Below are 20,019 nucleotides of genomic sequence, written 5' to 3' on the forward strand. Positions count from 1 at the left end.
ACACACACACACACACACACACACACACACACACACATTACCAGATGAAGAAGGCATACTGAATACTGATGCAGTGCCTCCCTCTCTCCGTTTCCATTTACCTCTCTCTCATCCTTCTCTCTCTCTCTCTCTCTCTCTCTCTCTCTCTCTCTCTCTCTCTCTCTCTCTCTCTCTCTCTCTCTCTCTCTCTCTCTCTCTCTCTCTCTATTTTTCTCTCCCCCCTTACTCTCTACTCTCTCCATCCATTCCTCTCTCCCTCTCTCAGGGACAGTAAATCAGGGCCTCACTCGTCCTATTTTCAGCCGATAATTAATTTCTGACAAAAAATTATAATTTATGCGCCGGGATTTGGTGGGCCTTCTGTTTGGTGGTCCTTCTGAAAATGATAACCAACCACACACAGCCAGCCAGGCAGCCAGCCAGGCAGCTAGAAGCAGAGGCAGAAAAGTCTGTAATAAAACTCTACTTCAGACTCTGCCCTTTTAAAAAGAGATTAGTTCACTAAATCACACACGGCGACCGCCGGGGCCCCCGCTCGCTCAGAACACAGACGCCCACAAATGGGAATTTGTTGTGAAGTTGACAGATGATTGAGGCTTTTGCTATCTCTGTCTCTCCTCCGTTTTCAAAGTGTTTTTTAAATGTGTATGTTTGTATGATTTATTGGCAGGTTGACTCATCTTGAAACCCTACTCTGCCCTTGAGTGTTAGACTGTGTTAAAGTGAGCCGTTAGGCTCACTAACGGAAATTTGTTTTTTTATTTCTCTCTATTTTTGTTTTTATTCCCTCTCTTCCTGTAGTTTCCGCACCAACAAAGGTCTGGGCTACTCAGCACACTTTGTGGCCGGCTGTTTGATTGTGACCTCGTTAAAGTCCAATGGGAAGGGATTCCAGCACTGCGTGAAATATGACTTCAAACCGCAGAAGGTAGGCAGCCGGCGAGGCCGTCAGGCAGACAGACACTGTCCTGTGGGAGAGACACACACAAACCTAGCACTCATAAAACATAGAAACACGTACTGAATAGGACACACAGACATGTTCTCTTTCGGATAGGACACACAGAGAACAAACTGTACGCAGGCATAGGACACATGCTGCCCCCTCGTCTAGGCCTTTTGGGATGAGGCATAGTCATCTGGTCCTTCCTCTGGGGGGCCAGCAATGTCAGAACAGAACGGTGAAAAAAGGATAGAAGGATTGAGAGAAAGGGAGAGAGGGATGATCTAATGGGGCCCGACACACAGCCAGACCATAGCACCCAGACCCAGTCAAGCCCAACAGCATCGGTGAGATCCATGGTGCCCCTGGCCAATTAAAACTCCCCTGTTATCCCCCACTACTCAGACTCAAAACCTCATTCTGAGATGTTTGGCCTCTATTTTTAGCCCTCTGTATTCCACGGTCGGTCTTATCTCCCAAGGTGTCTGCCTGGTAACTCTAATAACCTATTTCACTGGATTCTTCCCATGTGAAATCTGAGCAGCCAATGTAGGTGAGATTGTAGCCCAAGGGGTTTAGGAGTTGATCGCCCCCATGTCTCATAAGGGTAACTCAGTGAAGGCAGCTATGAATGAGGCTAAGATGTAGGCTGGCCAATGCTTTTTTGCTCGTTTGCAGTTGGTAGGCAGTCTGCTGATGCCAATGTCAAACTCATGATAACATAGCTTATTATACAATGTACAGTTGAAGTCGGAAGTTTACATACACTTAGGTAGGAGTCATTAAAACTTGTTTTTCAACCACTCCACAAATTTCTTGTTAACAAGCTATAGTTTTAGCAAGTCGGTTAGGACGTCTACTTTGATCATGACACAAGTCATTTTTCCAACAATTGTTTACAGATAGATTATTTCACTTATAATTCACTGTATCACAATTCCAGTGGGTCAGAAGTTTACATACACTAAGTTGACTGTGCCTTTAAACAGCTTGGAAAATTCCAGACAATGATGTCATGGCTTTAGAAGCTTCTGATAGGCTAATTGACATCATTTGAGTCAATTGGAGGTGTACCTGTGGTTTTATTTCAAGGCCTACCTTCAAACTCAGTGCCTCTTTGCTTGAGATCATGGGAAAATCAAAAGAAATCAGCCAAGATCTCAGAAAAAGAATTGTAGACCTCCACAAGTGTGGATTGGTAGCAATTTCCAAACGCCTGAAGGTACCACGTTCATCTGTACAAACAATAGTACGCAAGTATAAACACCATGGGACCACGCAGCCGTCATTCCGCTCAGGAAGGAGATGCGTTCTGTCTCCTAGAGATGAACGTACTATGGTGCGAAAAGTGCAAATCAATCCCAGAACAACAGCAAAGGACCTTGTGAAGATGCTGGAGGAAACAGGTACAAAAGTATCTATATCCACAGTAAAACGAGTCCTATATCGACATAACCTGAAAGGCCGCTCAGCAAGGAAGAAGCCATTGCTCCAAAACCGCCATAAAAAAGCCAGACTACGGTTTGCAACTGCACATGGGGACAAAGATCGTACTTTTTGGAGAAATGTCCTCTGGTCTGATGAAACAAAAATAGAACTGTTTGGCCATAATGACCATCGTTATGTTTGGAGGAAAAAGGGGGATGCTTGCAAGTCGAAGAACACCATCCCAACCGGCAGCATCATGCTGTGGGGGTGCTTTGCTGCAGGAGGGACTGGTGCACTTCACAAAATAGATGGCATCATGAGGAAGGAAAATTATGTGGATATATTGAAGCAACATCTCAAGACATCAGTCAGGAAGTTAAAGCTTCAATCAATCAATCAATTTTATTTTATATAGCCCTTCATACATCAGCTAATATCTCGAAGTGCTGTACAGAAACCCAGCCTAAAACCCCAAACAGCTAGTAATGCAGGTGTAGAAGCACGGTGGCTAGGAAAAACTCCCTAGAAAGGCCAAAACCTAGGAAGAAACCTAGAGAGGAACCAGGCTATGAGGGGTGGCCAGTCCTCTTCTGGCTGTGCCGGGTGGAGATTATAACAGAACCATGCCAAGATGTTCAAAAATGTTCATAAGTGACAAGCATGGTCAAATAATAATCAGGAATAAATCTCAGTTGGCTTTTCATAGCCGATCATTAAGCTTGGTCGCAAATGGGTCTTCCAAATGGACAATGACCCCAAGCATACTTCCAAAGTTGTGGCAAAATGGCTTAAGGACCACAAAGAGTGGCCATCACAAAGCCCTGACCTCAATCCTATAGAAAATGTGTGGGCAGAACTGAAAAAGCAAGGAGGCCTACAAACCTGACTCAGTTACACCAGCTCTGTCAGGAGGAATGGGCCAAAATTCACCCAACTTATTGTGGGAAGCTTGTGGAAGGCTACCCGAAACGTTTGACCCAAGTTAAACAATTTAAAGGCAATGCTACCAAATACTAATTGAGTGTATGTAAACTTCTGACCCACTGGGAATGTGATGAAATAAATAAAAGCTGAAATAAATCATTCTCTCTACTATTATTCTGACATTTCACATTCTTAAAATAAAGTGGTGATCCTAACTGACCTAAGACAGGGAATTTTTACTAGGATTAAATGTCAGGAATTGTGAAAAACTGAGTTTAAATCTATTTGGCTAAGGTGTATGTAAACTTCCGACTTCAACTGTACCTTGTTAATAACATCATTACCATTGTTGTAAATTAAATTATAATTGAAAACATTATAGAAAAATAACAACATGTGAAACCGGTGAGGTGTTTAGGGTGTTAGGTCCATAGAAATATAATCTAATTCTAGTGCTGTGGTTAAGATGTTGTTGTTTCAGTGGTACATTGAGACCATGGTGGTTAAGTTGTTGTGTGTTGTTGTTTCAGTGGTACATGGCGACCATGGTGGTTAAGTTGTTGTTGTTTCAGTGGTACATGGCGACCATGGTGGATAAGTTGTTGTTGCTTCAATGGTACATGGCGACCATGGTGGTTAAGTTGTTGTGTGTTGTTGTTTCAGTGGTACATGGTGACCATCGTTCATGTCTACAACCGCTGGAAGAACAGTGAGATCAGCTGCTATGTCAACGGAGAGCTCGCCTCCTACGGAGAAATCACCTGGTTCGTCAACACCAGCGACGTAAGTAGCAATCAATCGATCCATACTATACTGATCATCGTTGTTATAATGTTATTCCTGTAGCAACCTTAAACCTCTACTCTCACACAACCATTCCTACCCCTGTATGCTGTGTAATGGAATATAGCTGAACCTACAAGTTGTGATAGTGGTTGTGGTTGGATGTACAGTGAGGGAAAAAAGTATTTGATCCCCTGCTGATTTTGTACGTTTGCCCACTGACAAACACATGATCAGTCTATCATTTTAATGGTAGGTTTATTTGAACAATGAGAGACAGAACAACAACAAAAAAATGTCAAAAATGTTATAAATTGATTTGCATTTTAATGAGGGAAATAAGTATTTGACCCCTCTGCAAAACATGACTTAGTCCTTGGTGGCAAAATCCTTGTTGGCAATCACAGAGGTCAGACGTTTCTTGTAGTTGGCCACCAGGTTTGCACACATCTCAGGAGGGATTTTGTCCCACTCCTCTTTGCAGATCTTCTCCAAATCATTAAGGTTTCGAGGCTGACGTTTGGCAACTCGAACCTTCAGCTCCCTCCACAGATTTTCTATGGGATTAAGGTCTGGAGACTGGCTAGGCCACTCCAGGACCTTTAATATGCTTCTTCTTGAGCCACTCCTTTGTTGCCTTGGCCGTGTGTTTTGGGTCATTGTCATGCTGGAATACCCATCCACTACCCATTTTCAATGCCCTGGCTGAGGGAAGGAGGTTCTCACCCAAGATTTGATGGTACATGGCCCCTTTAATGCGGTGAAGTTGTCCTGTCCCCTTAGCAGAAAAACACCCCCAAAGCATAATGTTTCCACCTCCATGTTTGACGGTGGTGATGGTGTTCTTGGGGTCATAGGCAGCATTCCTCCTCCTCCAAACACGGCGAGTTGAGTTGATGCCAAAGAGCTCCATTTTGGTCTCATCTGACCACAACACTTTCACCCAGTCCTCCTCTGAATCATTCAGATGTTCATTGGCAAACTTCAGACGGGCATGTATATGTGCTTTCTTGAGCAGGGGGACCTTGCGGGCGCTGCAGGATTTCAGTCCTTCACAGCGTAATGTGTTACCAATTGTTTTCTTGGTGACTATGGTCCCAGCTGCCTTGAGATCATTGACAAGATCCTCCTGTGTAGTTCTGGGCTGATTCCTCACCGTTCTCATGATCATTGCAACTCCACGAGGTGAGATCTTGCATGGAGCCCCGGGCCGAGGGAGATTGACAGTTATTTTGTGTTTCTTCCATTTGCGAATAATCGCACCAACTGTTGTCACCTTCTCACCAAGCTGCTTGGCGACGGTCTTGTAGCCCATTCCAGCCTTGTGTAGGTCTACAATCTTGTCCCTGACATCCTTGGAGAGCTCTTTGGTCTTGGCCATGGTGGAGAGTTTGGAATCTGATTGATTGATTGCTTCTGTGGACAGGTGTCTTTTATACAGGTAACAAGCTGAGATTAGGAGCACTCCCTTTAAGAGTGTGCTCTCACTGTTCTAATAAACCTACCTTTAAAATTATAGACTGATCATTTCTTTGTCAGTGGGCAAATTTACAAAATCAGCAGGGGATGAAATACTTTTTTCCCTCACTGTATGCGTGCATGTGTATAACCAAAAGTATTTTGGGATGGCAGTCATCAATCAAAAAATGTCTCTGAAGTCATCAATCAATCAGCAAGAAAGCCTTGAAGCTATCCATCCAGAACTCTTCAATTTGAACCATTTTGGTTTGGATAACAAAGGTTCCACACAAAGACGTATGGTATATGTTGTGATTGATGTACCACAGAGAACCATTGTTACTGCAGTACAGGATGTTAGAAGAGGACAGCACCTCCCCACAGGCCCCACTCTCTCTGATTGATTGATATAATCACTGTCTCAGCTGACAGAGGGCTCAGGGGTGAAACCACTCTCTTTATCTCTCTGCCTCTTTCTGTCTCTGTCTCTCTCTGCCTTTCTGTCTCTGTCTCTCTGCCTTTCTGTCTCTCTCTGCCTCTGTCTCTCTCTGCCTCTGTCTCTCTCTGCCTCTGTCTCTCTCTGCCTCTGTCTCTCTCTGCCTTTCTGTCTCTCTCTCTGTCTCTGTCTCTCTCTGCCTCTGTCTCTCTCTCTGTCTATCTCTGTCTCTCTCTCTCTGTCTGTCTTTGTCTGTCTCTCTCTCTGCCTCTGCCTCTGTCTCTCTCACTGTCTCTCTCTGTCTCTCTCTCTCCCTGTCTCTCTGTCTCTCTCTCTGTCTCTCTCTGTCTCCTCACATGGATGGAACTGGGTCTGTAACAGGGGAGGGAAATGAGTTGCATGAGTTGTGTAGTTGAAGACGCGCGCACACACACACACACACACACACACACACACACACACACACACACACACACACACACACACACACACACACACACACACACACACACACACACGCCTACCTCCAAGCATATATGAGATTATGTCATATTTCTCCAGAATGCTTTTTCTCTCTCTCTCGTGCGGAAGACAAGATTCACATGTCAGCTTTTAGCCAAATGAAGATGCTTTTCTAATGCAATGCTCTTGGCGTGACACAGTGTCACAGAGGGCCTCGATACCCTACAGTAGATATGGCTGATTAAGATATCTCTCCTCCCTCCTTGATAACAATGCTACACTCATCCCCAGCCTATTTACACATGCTCTAGTGAACATACAGAAGGGAACAGATTCATAGAAATGTATGTTATCTGTATGCCGATGGTGCGTTGATTCACACTCAGACATGCTGTTGGAGTTGTCATAGTTATCTTTATTAATGCTTGTTCAATTCTCCATCCTTGTTTCCTTCCTTCCTCCCTTCCTCCAGACTTTCGACAAGTGTTTCCTTGGTTCGTCAGAGACGGCGGACGCCAACCGTGTGTTCTGTGGTCAGATGGGGGCGGTGTATCTGTTTGGCGAGGCCCTCAGTGCAGCACAGATTCTTGCCATCTACCAGCTGGGGCCTGGTTACAAGGTAGGGAGACGCAAAGCCCAGTCATCTACCAGCTGGGGCCTGGTTACAAGGTAGGGAGACGCAAAGCCCAGTCATCTACCAGCGGAGGCCTGGTTACAAGTTAGGGAGACGCAAAGCCCAGTCATCTACCAGCTGAGGCCTGGTTACAAGGTAGGGAGACGCAAAGCCCAGTCATCTACCAGCTGGGGCCTGGTTACAAGGTAGGGAGACGCAAAGCCCAGTCATCTACCAGCTGGGGCCTGGTTACAAGGTAGGGAGATGCAAAGCCCAGTCATCTACCAGCTGGGGCCTGGTTACAAGGTAGGGAGACGCAAAGCCCAGCCATCTACCAGCTGGGGCCTGGTTACAAGGTAGGGAGACGCAAAGCCCAGTCATCTACCAGCTGAGGCCTGGTTACAAGGTAGGGAGACGCAAAGCCCAGTCATCTACCAGCTGGGGCCTGGTTACAAAGTAGGGAGACGCAAAGCCCAGTCATCTACCAGCTGGGGCCTGGTTACAAGGTAGGGAGACGCAAAGCCCAGTCATCTACCAGCTGGGGCCTGGTTACAAGGTAGGGAGACGCAAAGCCCAGTCATCTACCAGCTGGGGCCTGGTTACAAGGTAGGGAGACGCAAAGCCCAGTCATCTACCAGCTGGGGCCTGGTTACAAGGTAGGGAGACGCAAAGCCCAGTCATCTACCAGCTGGGGCCTGGTTACAAGGTAGGGAGACGCAAAGCCCAGTCATCTACCAGCTGGGGCCTGGTTACAAGGTAGGGAGACGCAAAGCCCAGTCATCTACCAGCTGGGGCCTGGTTACAAGGTAGGGAGACTCAAAGCCCAGTCATCTACCAGCTGGGGCCTGGTTACAAGGTAGGGAGACGCAAAGCCCAGTTATCTACCAGCTGGGGCCTGGTTACAAGGTAGGGAGACGCAAAGCCCAGTCATCTACCAGCTGGGGCCTGGTTACAAGGTAGGGAGACTCAAAGCCCAGTCATCTACCAGCTGAGGCCTGGTTACAAGGTAGGGAGACGCAAAGCCCAGTCATCTACCAGCTGGGGCCTGGTTACAAGGTAGGGAGAGTCAAAGCCCAGTCATCTACCAGCTGGGGCCTGGTTACAAGGTAGGGAGACGCAAAGCCCAGTCATCTACCAGCTGGGGCCTGGTTACAAGGTAGGGAGACGCAAAGCCCAGTCATCTACCAGCTGGGGCCTGGTTACAAGGTAGGGAGACGCAAAGCCCAGTCATCTACCAGCTGGGGCCTGGTTACAAGGTAGGGAGAGTCAAAGCCCAGTCATCTACCAGCTGGGGCCTGGTTACAAAGTAGGGAGACGCAAAGCCCAGTCATCTACCAGCTGGGGCCTGGTTACAAGGTAGGGAGACGCAAAGCCCAGTCATCTACCAGCTGGGGCCTGGTTACAAGGTAGGGAGACGCAAAGCCCAGTCATCTACCAGCTGGGGCCTGGTTACAAGGTAGGGAGATGCAAAGCCCAGCCATCTACCAGCTGGGGCCTGGTTACAAGGTAGGGAGAGTCAAAGCCCAGTCATCTACCAGCTGGGGCCTGGTTACAAGGTAGGGAGACGCAAAGCCCAGCCATCTACCAGCTGGGGCCTGGTTACAAAGTAGGGAGACGCAAAGCCCAGCCATCTACCAGCTGGGGCCTGGTTACAAGGTAGGGAGAGTCAAAGCCCAGTCATCTACCAGCTGGGGCCTGGTTACAAGGTAGGGAGATGCAAAGCCCAGTCATCTACCAGCTGGGGCCTGGTTACAAGGTAGGGAGACGCAAAGCCCAGTCATCTACCAGCTGGGGCCTGGTTACAAGGTAGGGAGACGCAAAGCCCAGTCATCTACCAGCGGAGGCCTGGTTACAAGGTAGGGAGACGCAAAGCCCAGCCATCTACCAGCTGAGGCCTGGTTACAAGGTAGGGAGACGCAAAGCCCAGTCATCTACCAGCTGAGGCCTGGTTACAAGGTAGGGAGACGCAAAGCCCAGTCATCTACCAGCTGGGGCCTGGTTACAAGGTAGGGAGACGCAAAGCCCAGTCATCTACCAGCTGGGGCCTGGTTACAAGGTAGGGAGATGCAAAGCCCAGTCATCTACCAGCTGGGGCCTGGTTACAAAGTAGGGAGACGCAAAGCCCAGTCATCTACCAGCTGGGGCCTGGTTACAAGGTAGGGAGACGCAAAGCCCAGTCATCTACCAGCTGGGGCCTGGTTACAAGGTAGGGAGACGCAAAGCCCAGTCATCTACCAGCTGGGGCCTGGTTACAAGGTAGGGAGACGCAAAGCCCAGCCATCTACCAGCTGGGGCCTGGTTACAAGGTAGGGAGACGCAAAGCCCAGTCATCTACCAGCTGGGGCCTGGTTACAAGGTAGGGAGACGCAAAGCCCAGTCATCTACCAGCTGGGGCCTGGTTACAAAGTAGGGAGACGCAAAGCCCAGTCATCTACCAGCTGGGGCCTGGTTACAAGGTAGGGAGACGCAAAGCCCAGTCATCTACCAGCTGGGGCCTGGTTACAAGGTAGGGAGACGCAAAGCCCAGTCATCTACCAGCTGGGGCCTGGTTACAAGGTAGGGAGACGCAAAGCCCAGTCATCTACCAGCTGGGGCCTGGTTACAAGGTAGGGAGACGCAAAGCCCAGCCATCTACCAGCTGGGGCCTGGTTACAAGGTAGGGAGACGCAAAGCCCAGTCATCTACCAGCTGGGGCCTGGTTACAAGGTAGGGAGACTCAAAGCCCAGTCATCTACCAGCTGGGGCCTGGTTACAAGGTAGGGAGACGCAAAGCCCAGTCATCTACCAGCTGGGGCCTGGTTACAAGGTAGGGAGACTCAAAGCCCAGTCATCTACCAGCTGAGGCCTGGTTACAAGGTAGGGAGACGCAAAGCCCAGTCATCTACCAGCTGGGGCCTGGTTACAAGGTAGGGAGACGCAAAGCCCAGTCATCTACCAGCTGGGGCCTGGTTACAAGGTAGGGAGACGCAAAGCCCAGTCATCTACCAGCTGGGGCCTGGTTACAAGGTAGGGAGACGCAAAGCCCAGTCATCTACCAGCTGGGGCCTGGTTACAAGGTAGGGAGACGCAAAGCCCAGTCATCTACCAGCTGGGGCCTGGTTACAAGTTAGGGAGACGCAAAGCCCAGTCATCTACCAGCTGGGGCCTGGTTACAAGGTAGGGAGACGCAAAGCCCAGCCATCTGCCAGCTGAGGCCTGGTTACAAGGTAGGGAGACGCAAAGCCCAGTCATCTGCCAGCTGGGGCCTGGTTACAAGGTAGGGAGATGCAAAGCCCAGTCATCTACCAGCTGGGGCCTGGTTACAAGGTAGGGAGACTCAAAGCCCAGTCATCTACCAGCTGGGGCCTGGTTACAAGGTAGGGAGACGCAAAGCCCAGTCATCTACCAGCTGGGGCCTGGTTACAAGGTAGGGAGACGCAAAGCCCAGCCATCTACCAGCTGGGGCCTGGTTACAAGGTAGGGAGACGCAAAGCCCAGTCATCTACCAGCTGGGGCCTGGTTACAAAGTAGGGAGACGCTAAGCCCAGTCATCTACCAGCTGGGGCCTGGTTACAAGGTAGGGAGACGCAAAGCCCAGTCATCTACCAGCTGGGGCCTGGTTACAAGGTAGGGAGACGCAAAGCCCAGTCATCTACCAGCTGGGGCCTGGTTACAAGGTAGGGAGACGCAAAGCCCAGTCATCTACCAGCTGGGGCCTGGTTACAAGGTAGGGAGACGCAAAGCCCAGTCATCTACCAGCTGGGGCCTGGTTACAAGGTAGGGAGACGCAAAGCCCAGCCATCTACCAGCTGGGGCCTGGTTACAAGGTAGGGAGACGCAAAGCCCAGTCATCTACCAGCTGGGGCCTGGTTACAAGGTAGGGAGACGCAAAGCCCAGTCATCTACCAGCGGAGGCCTGGTTACAAGTTAGGGAGACGCAAAGCCCAGTCATCTACCAGCTGAGGCCTGGTTACAAGGTAGGGAGACGCAAAGCCCAGTCATCTACCAGCTGGGGCCTGGTTACAAGGTAGGGAGACGCAAAGCCCAGTCATCTACCAGCTGGGGCCTGGTTACAAGGTAGGGAGACGCAAAGCCCAGTCATCTACCAGCTGGGGCCTGGTTACAAAGTAGGGAGACGCAAAGCCCAGTCATCTACCAGCTGGGGCCTGGTTACAAGGTAGGGAGACGCAAAGCCCAGTCATCTACCAGCTGGGGCCTGGTTACAAGGTAGGGAGACGCAAAGCCCAGTCATCTACCAGCTGGGGCCTGGTTACAAGGTAGGGAGACGCAAAGCCCAGTCATCTACCAGCTGGGGCCTGGTTACAAGGTAGGGAGACGCAAAGCCCAGTCATCTACCAGCTGGGGCCTGGTTACAAGGTAGGGAGACGCAAAGCCCAGTCATCTACCAGCTGGGGCCTGGTTACAAGGTAGGGAGACGCAAAGCCCAGTCATCTACCAGCTGGGGCCTGGTTACAAGGTAGGGAGACGCAAAGCCCAGCCATCTACCAGCTGGGGCCTGGTTACAAGGTAGGGAGACGCAAAGCCCAGTCATCTACCAGCTGGGGCCTGGTTACAAGGTAGGGAGACGCAAAGCCCAGTCATCTACCAGCGGAGGCCTGGTTACAAGTTAGGGAGACGCAAAGCCCAGTCATCTACCAGCTGAGGCCTGGTTACAAGGTAGGGAGACGCAAAGCCCAGTCATCTACCAGCTGGGGCCTGGTTACAAGGTAGGGAGACGCAAAGCCCAGTCATCTACCAGCTGGGGCCTGGTTACAAGGTAGGGAGACGCAAAGCCCAGTCATCTACCAGCTGGGGCCTGGTTACAAAGTAGGGAGACGCAAAGCCCAGTCATCTACCAGCTGGGGCCTGGTTACAAGGTAGGGAGACGCAAAGCCCAGTCATCTACCAGCTGGGGCCTGGTTACAAGGTAGGGAGACGCAAAGCCCAGTCATCTACCAGCTGGGGCCTGGTTACAAGGTAGGGAGACGCAAAGCCCAGTCATCTACCAGCTGGGGCCTGGTTACAAGGTAGGGAGACGCAAAGCCCAGTCATCTACCAGCTGGGGCCTGGTTACAAGGTAGGGAGACGCAAAGCCCAGTCATCTACCAGCTGGGGCCTGGTTACAAGGTAGGGAGACGCAAAGCCCAGTCATCTACCAGCTGGGGCCTGGTTACAAAGTAGGGAGACGCAAAGCCCAGTCATCTACCAGCTGGGGCCTGGTTACAAGGTAGGGAGAGTCAAAGCCCAGTCATCTACCAGCTGGGGCCTGGTTACAAGGTAGGGAGACGCAAAGCCCAGTCATCTACCAGCTGGGGCCTGGTTACAAGGTAGGGAGACGCAAAGCCCAGTCATCTACCAGCTGGGGCCTGGTTACAAGGTAGGGAGACGCAAAGCCCAGTCATCTACCAGCTGGGGCCTGGTTACAAGGTAGGGAGACTCAAAGCCCAGTCATCTACCAGCTGGGGCCTGGTTACAAGGTAGGGAGACGCAAAGCCCAGTTATCTACCAGCTGGGGCCTTGTTACAAGGTAGGGAGACGCAAAGCCCAGTCATCTACCAGCTGGGGCCTGGTTACAAGGTAGGGAGACTCAAAGCCCAGTCATCTACCAGCTGAGGCCTGGTTACAAGGTAGGGAGACGCAAAGCCCAGTCATCTACCAGCTGGGGCCTGGTTACAAGGGTGGGAGACGCAAAGCCCAGTCATCTACCAGCTGGGGCCTGGTTACAAGGTAGGGAGACGCAAAGCCCAGTCATCTACCAGCTGGGGCCTGGTTACAAGGTAGGGAGACGCAAAGCCCAGTCATCTACCAGCTGGGGCCTGGTTACAAGGTAGGGAGACGCAAAGCCCATTCATCTACCAGCTGGGGCCTGGTTACAAGGTAGGGAGAGTCAAAGCCCAGTCATCTACCAGCTGGGGCCTGGTTACAAGGTAGGGAGACGCAAAGCCCAGTCATCTACCAGCTGGGGCCTGGTTACAAGGTAGGGAGACGCAAAGCCCAGTCATCTACCAGCTGGGGCCTGGTTACAAGGTAGGGAGATGCAAAGCCCAGCCATCTACCAGCTGGGGCCTGGTTACAAGGTAGGGAGAGTCAAAGCCCAGTCATCTACCAGCTGGGGCCTGGTTACAAGGTAGGGAGACGCAAAGCCCAGCCATCTACCAGCTGGGTCCTGGTTACAAAGTAGGGAGACGCAAAGCCCAGCCGTCTACCAGCTGGGGCCTGGTTACAAGGTAGGGAGAGTCAAAGCCCAGTCATCTACCAGCTGGGGCCTGGTTACAAGGTAGGGAGATGCAAAGCCCAGTCATCTACCAGCTGGGGTCTGGTTACAAGGTAGGGAGACGCAAAGCCCAGTCATCTACCAGCTGGGGCCTGGTTACAAGGTAGGGAGACGCAAAGCCCAGTCATCTGCCAGCTGGGGTCTGGTTACAAGGTAGGGAGACGCAAAGCCCAGTCATCTACCAGCTGGGGCCTGGTTACAAGGTAGGGAGACGCAAAGCCCAGTCATCTGCCAGCTGGGGCCTGGTTACAAGGTAGGGAGACGCAAAGCCCAGTCATCTGCCAGCTGGGGCCTGGTTACAAGGTAGGGAGACGCAAAGCCCAGCCATCTACCAGCTGGGGCCTGGTTACAAGGTAGGGAGACGCAAAGCCCAGTCATCTACCAGCTGGGGCCTGGTTACAAAGTAGGGAGACTCAAAACCCAGTCATGCAGTATTCAGTAGTCACACTACTCCAAAATGCCATGCCATTTGGATACCCCATACAGTGGGGAAAAAATGTATTTAGTCAGCCACCAATTGTGCAAGTTCTCCCACTTAAAAAGATGAGAGAGGCCTGTAATTTCCATCATAGGTACACGTCAACTATGACAGACAAAATGAGGAAAAAAAATCCAGAAAATCACATTGTAGGATTTTTAATGAATTTATTTGCAAATTATGGTGGAAAATAAGTATTTGGTCAATAACAAAAGTTTCTCTATACTTTGTTATATACCCTTTGTTGGCAATGACACAGGTCAAACGTTTTCTGTAAGTCTTCACAAGGTTTTCACACACTGTTGCTGGTATTTTGGCCCATTCCTCCATGCAGATCTCCTCTAGAGCAGTGATGTTTTGGGGCTGTCACTGGGCAACACGGACTTTCAACTCCCTCCAAAGATTTTCTATGGGATTGAGATCTGGAGACTGGCTAGGCCACTCCAGGACCTTGAAATGCTTCTTACGAAGCCACTCCTTCGTTGCCCGGGCGGTGTGTTTGGGATCATTGTCATGCTGAAAGACCCAGCCACGTTTAATCTTCAATGCCCTTGCTGATGGAAGGAGGTTTTCACTCAAAATCTCACAATACATGCACCATTCATTCTTTCCTTTACACGGATCAGTCGTCCTGGTCCATTTGCAGAAAAACAGCCCCAAAGCATGATGTTTCCACCCCCATGCTTCACAGTAGGTATGGTGTTCTTTGGATGCAACTCAGCATTCTTTGTCCTCCAAACACGACAAGTTGAGTTTTTACCAAAAAGTTCTATTTTGGTTTCATCTGACCATATGACATTCTCCCAATCCTCTTCTGGATCATCCAAATGCACTCTAGCAAACTTCAGACGGGCCTGGACATGTACTGGCTTAAGCATTGGGACACGTCTGTCACTGCAGGATTTGAGTCCCTGGCGGCGTAGTGTGTTACTGATGGTAGGCTTTGTTACTTTGGTCCCAGCTCTCTGCAGGTCATTCACTAGGTCCCCCCGTGTGGTTCTGGGATTTTTGCTCACCGTTCTTGTGATCATTTTGACCCCACGGGGTGAGATCTTGCGTGGAGCCCCAGATCGAGGGAGATTATCAGTGGTTTTGTAAGTCTTCCATTTCCTAATAATTGCTCCCACAGTTGATTTCTTCAAACCAAGCTGCTTACCTATTGCAGATTCACTCTTCCCAGCCTGGTGCAGGTCTACAATTTTGTTTCTGGTGTCCTTTGACAGCTCTTTGGTCTTGGCCATAGTGGAGTTTGGAGTGTGACTGTTTGAGGTTGTGGACAGGTGTCTTTTATACTGATAACAAGTTCAAACAGGTGCCATTAATACAGGTAACGAGTGGAGGACAGAGGAGCCTCTTAAAGAAGAAGTTACAGGTCTGTGAGAGCCAGAAATCTTGCTTGTTTGTAGGTGACCAAATACTTATTTTCCACCATAATTTGCAAATAAATTCATAAAAAATCCTACAATGTGATTTTCTGGATTTTTTTCTCTCAATTTGTCTGTCATGGTTGACGTGTACCTATGATGAAAATTACAGGCCTCTCTCATCTTTTTAAGTGGGAGAACTTGCACAATTGGTGGCTGACTAAATACTTTTTTTCCCCACTGTATATCAAAAAAGGAAGGTCTGCACTCATCAATTTGAGGTGAAACATTTATTTATCTTCCTTCTTTCTCATATCATGGATTATTTTAAAAAATATATATACTACAGACTATCACTAGTAGTGTGTAATGTTTAAACTGAACAGAAAAATATACATGTATAAGAAAGTCACTCCTTCCTGTTAATTGATTTGACCTCTCCACTTTCTCTCTGCCGTCTCTCTCAGGGCACGTTCAAGTACAAGGCTGAGAGTGACCTCCTGTTTGCTGAGCACCACAAAACCCTGCTATACGACGGCAAGCTGTCCTCCTGCATCTCCTTCTCCTACAACCCCCGCGCCACCGACGCTCAGCTGTGCCTGGAGTCCTCCCCCAAGGATAACGCCTCCATCTTTGTCCACTCGCCACATGCACTCATGCTGCAGGTACGGACACACACAGACGCAGACATAAACGCACACACACACACACACACACAAACACACACACACACAGCGAAATGTGGTTTTGGCAGTGCTACTGCGCCAAAATGTAAACCATTTAAGCTAGAAATCTAGTCAATGTTGAAAAGAGTTATGATTCTAGCGTGACTAATGGCATTTCTGCAGGCTATTCTTATCCCTTACTCAGGTGCTTCCTCCACTTGTTCCACACACCTCATGGGGACCTAACATTTATTTCCATTCCAAATCCTATTTTCTCTGACCCCTAACCTTAACCTTAACCTTAACCCTAACCCGTAACCCAAATCCTAAACCCTAATTCCTTACCCTAAACCTAACCGCTAAGCTTAAAATAGCCTTTGTCCTCATGGCGACGTGGGAAAAGTCCCCACGAGGGAGAATTTTCCCTGTTTTACTGTCCTTGTGGGGACTTTTGGGGATTTTAGGTCCCCACAAGTATAGAAGAACCAACACCCACACACCCACCCACACACACACACAGATAATGAAGCACCTCCATCAGGCTCTATCTACTTCATAAGTGTCTCATTAAAGGAAAGGTTCACCCATTTTGAATGTTATATTGTTTTTGTGAACCTCTGAGTGATGTTCTATCGATTCCCTGGGTCATTTCATGTTTTCATGTGTATCTGAGTTATTGGCGTTCAAGCAGGCAGAAATCCGGCCGCTATGACGTAGCACTGTGATAAAGTCGCTCTCACTACACTGGAAGTTAATAGGAATACGACTTTTAGATCACGAAAACGTCTATCATACATGTCAGATTTCCATAACGATTTTCCATGTTTTACCAACCTTATTATAACACCAAAATGAAACATTTGTTCACAAAAAATATTGTTCTCACATATTAGTGTTATTTAATACTGAATTAAAGGAATGAGTGGGTTTGGGTGGATTTTTCCTTTAAGATAGAGGTGAGAATGACTTGACAGAACCACACTGCACCTGGCTGGCTAGCAGGCTGGGAACAGAACACTACCCTGTTCTATTACAGAATTAGATCTGCATAGCAGTCGTTTCTTTATTGAACCAAGGTGGTGTTTCCTGAGAGTTTTTTCTTTAAGCACTTTATTATATTATACAGTACTTTATTTGACCTTGTAGTTACTGAGGATGATGAGTTAATGTTCTGGTGGCTACTTGTTACCATGTCAATTCTAGGTAGCAACAACTAGATGACAAGTATTGTAATGAAAGTGCCTCAGAAACATCTTTCTCTCATTCAAAATCCACATTTTACTTTCCTTATCACAGAAGGTCATCTGCACGCCTGATTAAATGCACATTAGGAAGACCTTGTCAGCCCACACACACACACACACACACACACACACACACACACAGCTGTCCTTTTTATTTAATTACTTTGAATTCTCTCTCACTGTAATTGAGTTCTGTCTGAGCCTCACAGCGCGTTCAGTCAACGTATGAGCTCCTTTGTCTTTCTGAGGCAGCCTGTATGTTTGTACACACACACACACACACACACACACACACACACACACACACACACACACACACACACAGACCCCCTTGCCTATAGAATAATAATTTCCTATATTATCCCTTGGTCCCGCCCTCTATTTAGGTCAACATGCTCAGTATTTGTTAGCACATTGTTACAGTCTTACATGCATGGACATGTCTGTGTAGGTTAGTGTCCTCTACATATGTGTTCACAATGACTAATGGCTTGTTTAGGAAGTATGGCAGACCGAACCGTAAACGCATGAGAAAAGGGCTTGCTCATAATAGCTGATTTTGCTACTGTGGGATCTGACAATAAGAAACACCGAAAATATTCTACCCACGGAACTCATTTAGCAAAACCCTCATCAGGGTAAACAGACTAGACACCTGAGCCATGTCGCCTCGGAGACTAACTCATCGTCACGGTAACGCTCCCGCCACTCAGCCCATCACCGTTAGCGACAGGTGTAATAGTGCTGTAAAGGAGACAGATGTTCAGAGGAGTTATACTGTGTTTTCAACACCACACCAGATGTACAAGGGAGAAATGTGACACCGCCTCCAATCAGCATTGTTTGCCACATGAGACAAAAGCAGAAACAGCCTTGGTCTACAGTCCATATGGTTCTGATGGGGTTCTGATTCTCCTGTATTTCACACTTCAAAAGTATTGCACTCTATTTCTACTCCTGATCATTGTGTATGTATTCCTCACTTCTTCAGGATGTGAAGGCGGTGGTGACCCACTCTGTTCAGAGTGCCATCCACTCCATCGGGGGAGTGCAGGTCCTCTTCCCCCTGTTTGCACAGCTGGATCACCTCCAGCACACCAGCGATGAACTGGACACCTCTGTCTGGTAGTGGACTACTGTCTTTTGATTGATTGATCGATTGATTGACTTTATTACATTATTTTAAATACTCTACACATCCATATGTAGCCATGTCACTTGTAGGGAGTGTTACCTTTCACATAAGAAAACAGTTCATTCTTTTTCCAAACTAACATCTATTGATTTCAGGGATAAGGAAAAACTGCATTCTGTTGGTGGGGCTGAACTCACCTGCAGTCTAGAGTATTTTGATTTCACTCAGTAGAAGTTGTTTTGTTAATTCAATGGATTCAACCATGCATGATGGCAGCGCAAATGGCATGCATAATGTTGTCTTGTCCTACTCACTAAACCTGGATACCGGTTTTGAATACTAGTGCCCCTAGGCCTTGAGTAATGTTCTCAATAATGGCTTTGTGGCTTTTATCTGAATGTGTTCTCATGGTAGAATGGTAGAATGGTGACGCCCTCATTATATTAGACAATAGCTATAGGATATGTTCTCTCTCGTTCTCTCTCTCTCTCATTCTCTCTGTCTCTCTCTCTCTCTCTCTCTCCAGTTGCACTTTGCTGTCCTTTGTGATGGAGCTGCTGAAGAACTCTGTGGCTATGCAAGAGCAGGTCCTGGCCTGCAAGGGCTTTCTGGTCATCGGCTACACTCTGGAGAAGGTGAGAGACGTGATCCACACACCACCACCCCTCGCCAGAGACACATTCACACTCTGCAATCTTCCTCTCTCCTGACCTAATTGCTGTTCTGTGCTGAAATTGAAAGGTGGATAATATCCTGGCTGGCTGATTTCCCAGCACTCTGTCCATTACATCAGAGAGGAACAGATATTGAACTGTCTGTCCTTCAGCCTCAGTGCTGTGGCCTCCAATTCCATACTGCATTTGTCTGTTCTGAGACCAGTGCTAAACGCCCCTACATCTGGTAGCTTGTTGATTGTGTCTGTGTGCGCGCGTGTGTGTGGTCCGGTATATAGGTGACTCTAAAAGTCCATTTACATCTAAGGCCCTAATTGCTTTTTCCCCCCTTAGCTGCATTTAGAGGTCACAGCTGACAGTGGGCTTGTTAGACAGAGAGTTGACCTGATTCACCTTTCTCTCTGTATGTATCCTCTCCTCCCCCCCTCCCTCTCCTCCCTCCCTCCCTCCCTCCCTCCTCTGTAGTCTTCCAAGGTGCATGTGACTCGGTCCGTGCTGGACATCGTGCTGGCCTTTGCCCGTTACCTCAGCAACCTGCAGAACGGCGTCCTGCTGCTCAAGCAGCTGTGTGACCACATCCTGTTCAACCCTGCCATCTGGATCCATGCCCCCGCCAAGGTAAGAGAGGAGAGGGACACGTACAGGCACACACATGTGCAGGCAGGTAGACGCATGCACTGTGGCACACAGTCAAGGACAGAGTTGTGCAGGCAGGTAGACACATGCATGGTGACACACAGTCAAGGACAGAGTTGTGCAGGCAGGTAGGCACATGCATGGTGACACACAGTCAAGCAGGCAGGTAGACACATGCACTGTGACACACAGTCAAGGACAGAGTTGTGCAGGCAGGTAGACACATGCATGGTGACACACAGTCAAGGACAGAGTTGTGCAGGCAGGTAGGCACATGCATGGTGACACACAGTCAAGCAGGCAGGTAGACACATGCACTGTGACACACAGTCAATGACAGAGTTGTGCAGGCAGGTAGACGCATGCACTGTGGCACACAGTCAAGGACAGAGTTGTGCAGGCAGGTAGACACATGCATGGTGACACACAGTCAAGGACAGAGTTGTGCAGGCAGGTAGACACATGCACGGTGACACACAGTCAAGCAGGCAGGTAGACACATGCACTGTGACACACAGTCAAG

The 20,019-nt window shown here is 48.9% G+C and overlaps 1 protein-coding gene across 1 annotated transcript in view; it reads left to right on the forward strand.

Moving 5' to 3' along the window:
- LOC311109953 (lipopolysaccharide-responsive and beige-like anchor protein) overlaps positions 1 to 20,019 on the forward strand; it is a gene marked incomplete at its 3' end in the record, with an annotated part of 160,036 nt that overhangs the window by 127,079 nt on the left and 12,938 nt on the right. The window contains exons 7-13 of the mRNA XM_084188470.1: positions 802 to 928; positions 3,959 to 4,078; positions 6,907 to 7,053; positions 15,610 to 15,807; positions 18,043 to 18,176; positions 18,713 to 18,821; positions 19,326 to 19,478. Coding sequence (XP_084044596.1) covers positions 802 to 928; positions 3,959 to 4,078; positions 6,907 to 7,053; positions 15,610 to 15,807; positions 18,043 to 18,176; positions 18,713 to 18,821; positions 19,326 to 19,478 — 988 coding nt within the window. The remainder of the gene's footprint in view (positions 1 to 801; positions 929 to 3,958; positions 4,079 to 6,906; positions 7,054 to 15,609; positions 15,808 to 18,042; positions 18,177 to 18,712; positions 18,822 to 19,325; positions 19,479 to 20,019) is intronic.

This window comes from Coregonus lavaretus (assembly GCF_964263955.1).
Source record: "Coregonus lavaretus genome assembly, contig: SUPER_35_unloc_1, whole genome shotgun sequence".
Classification (NCBI taxonomy): domain Eukaryota; kingdom Metazoa; phylum Chordata; class Actinopteri; order Salmoniformes; family Salmonidae; genus Coregonus; species Coregonus lavaretus.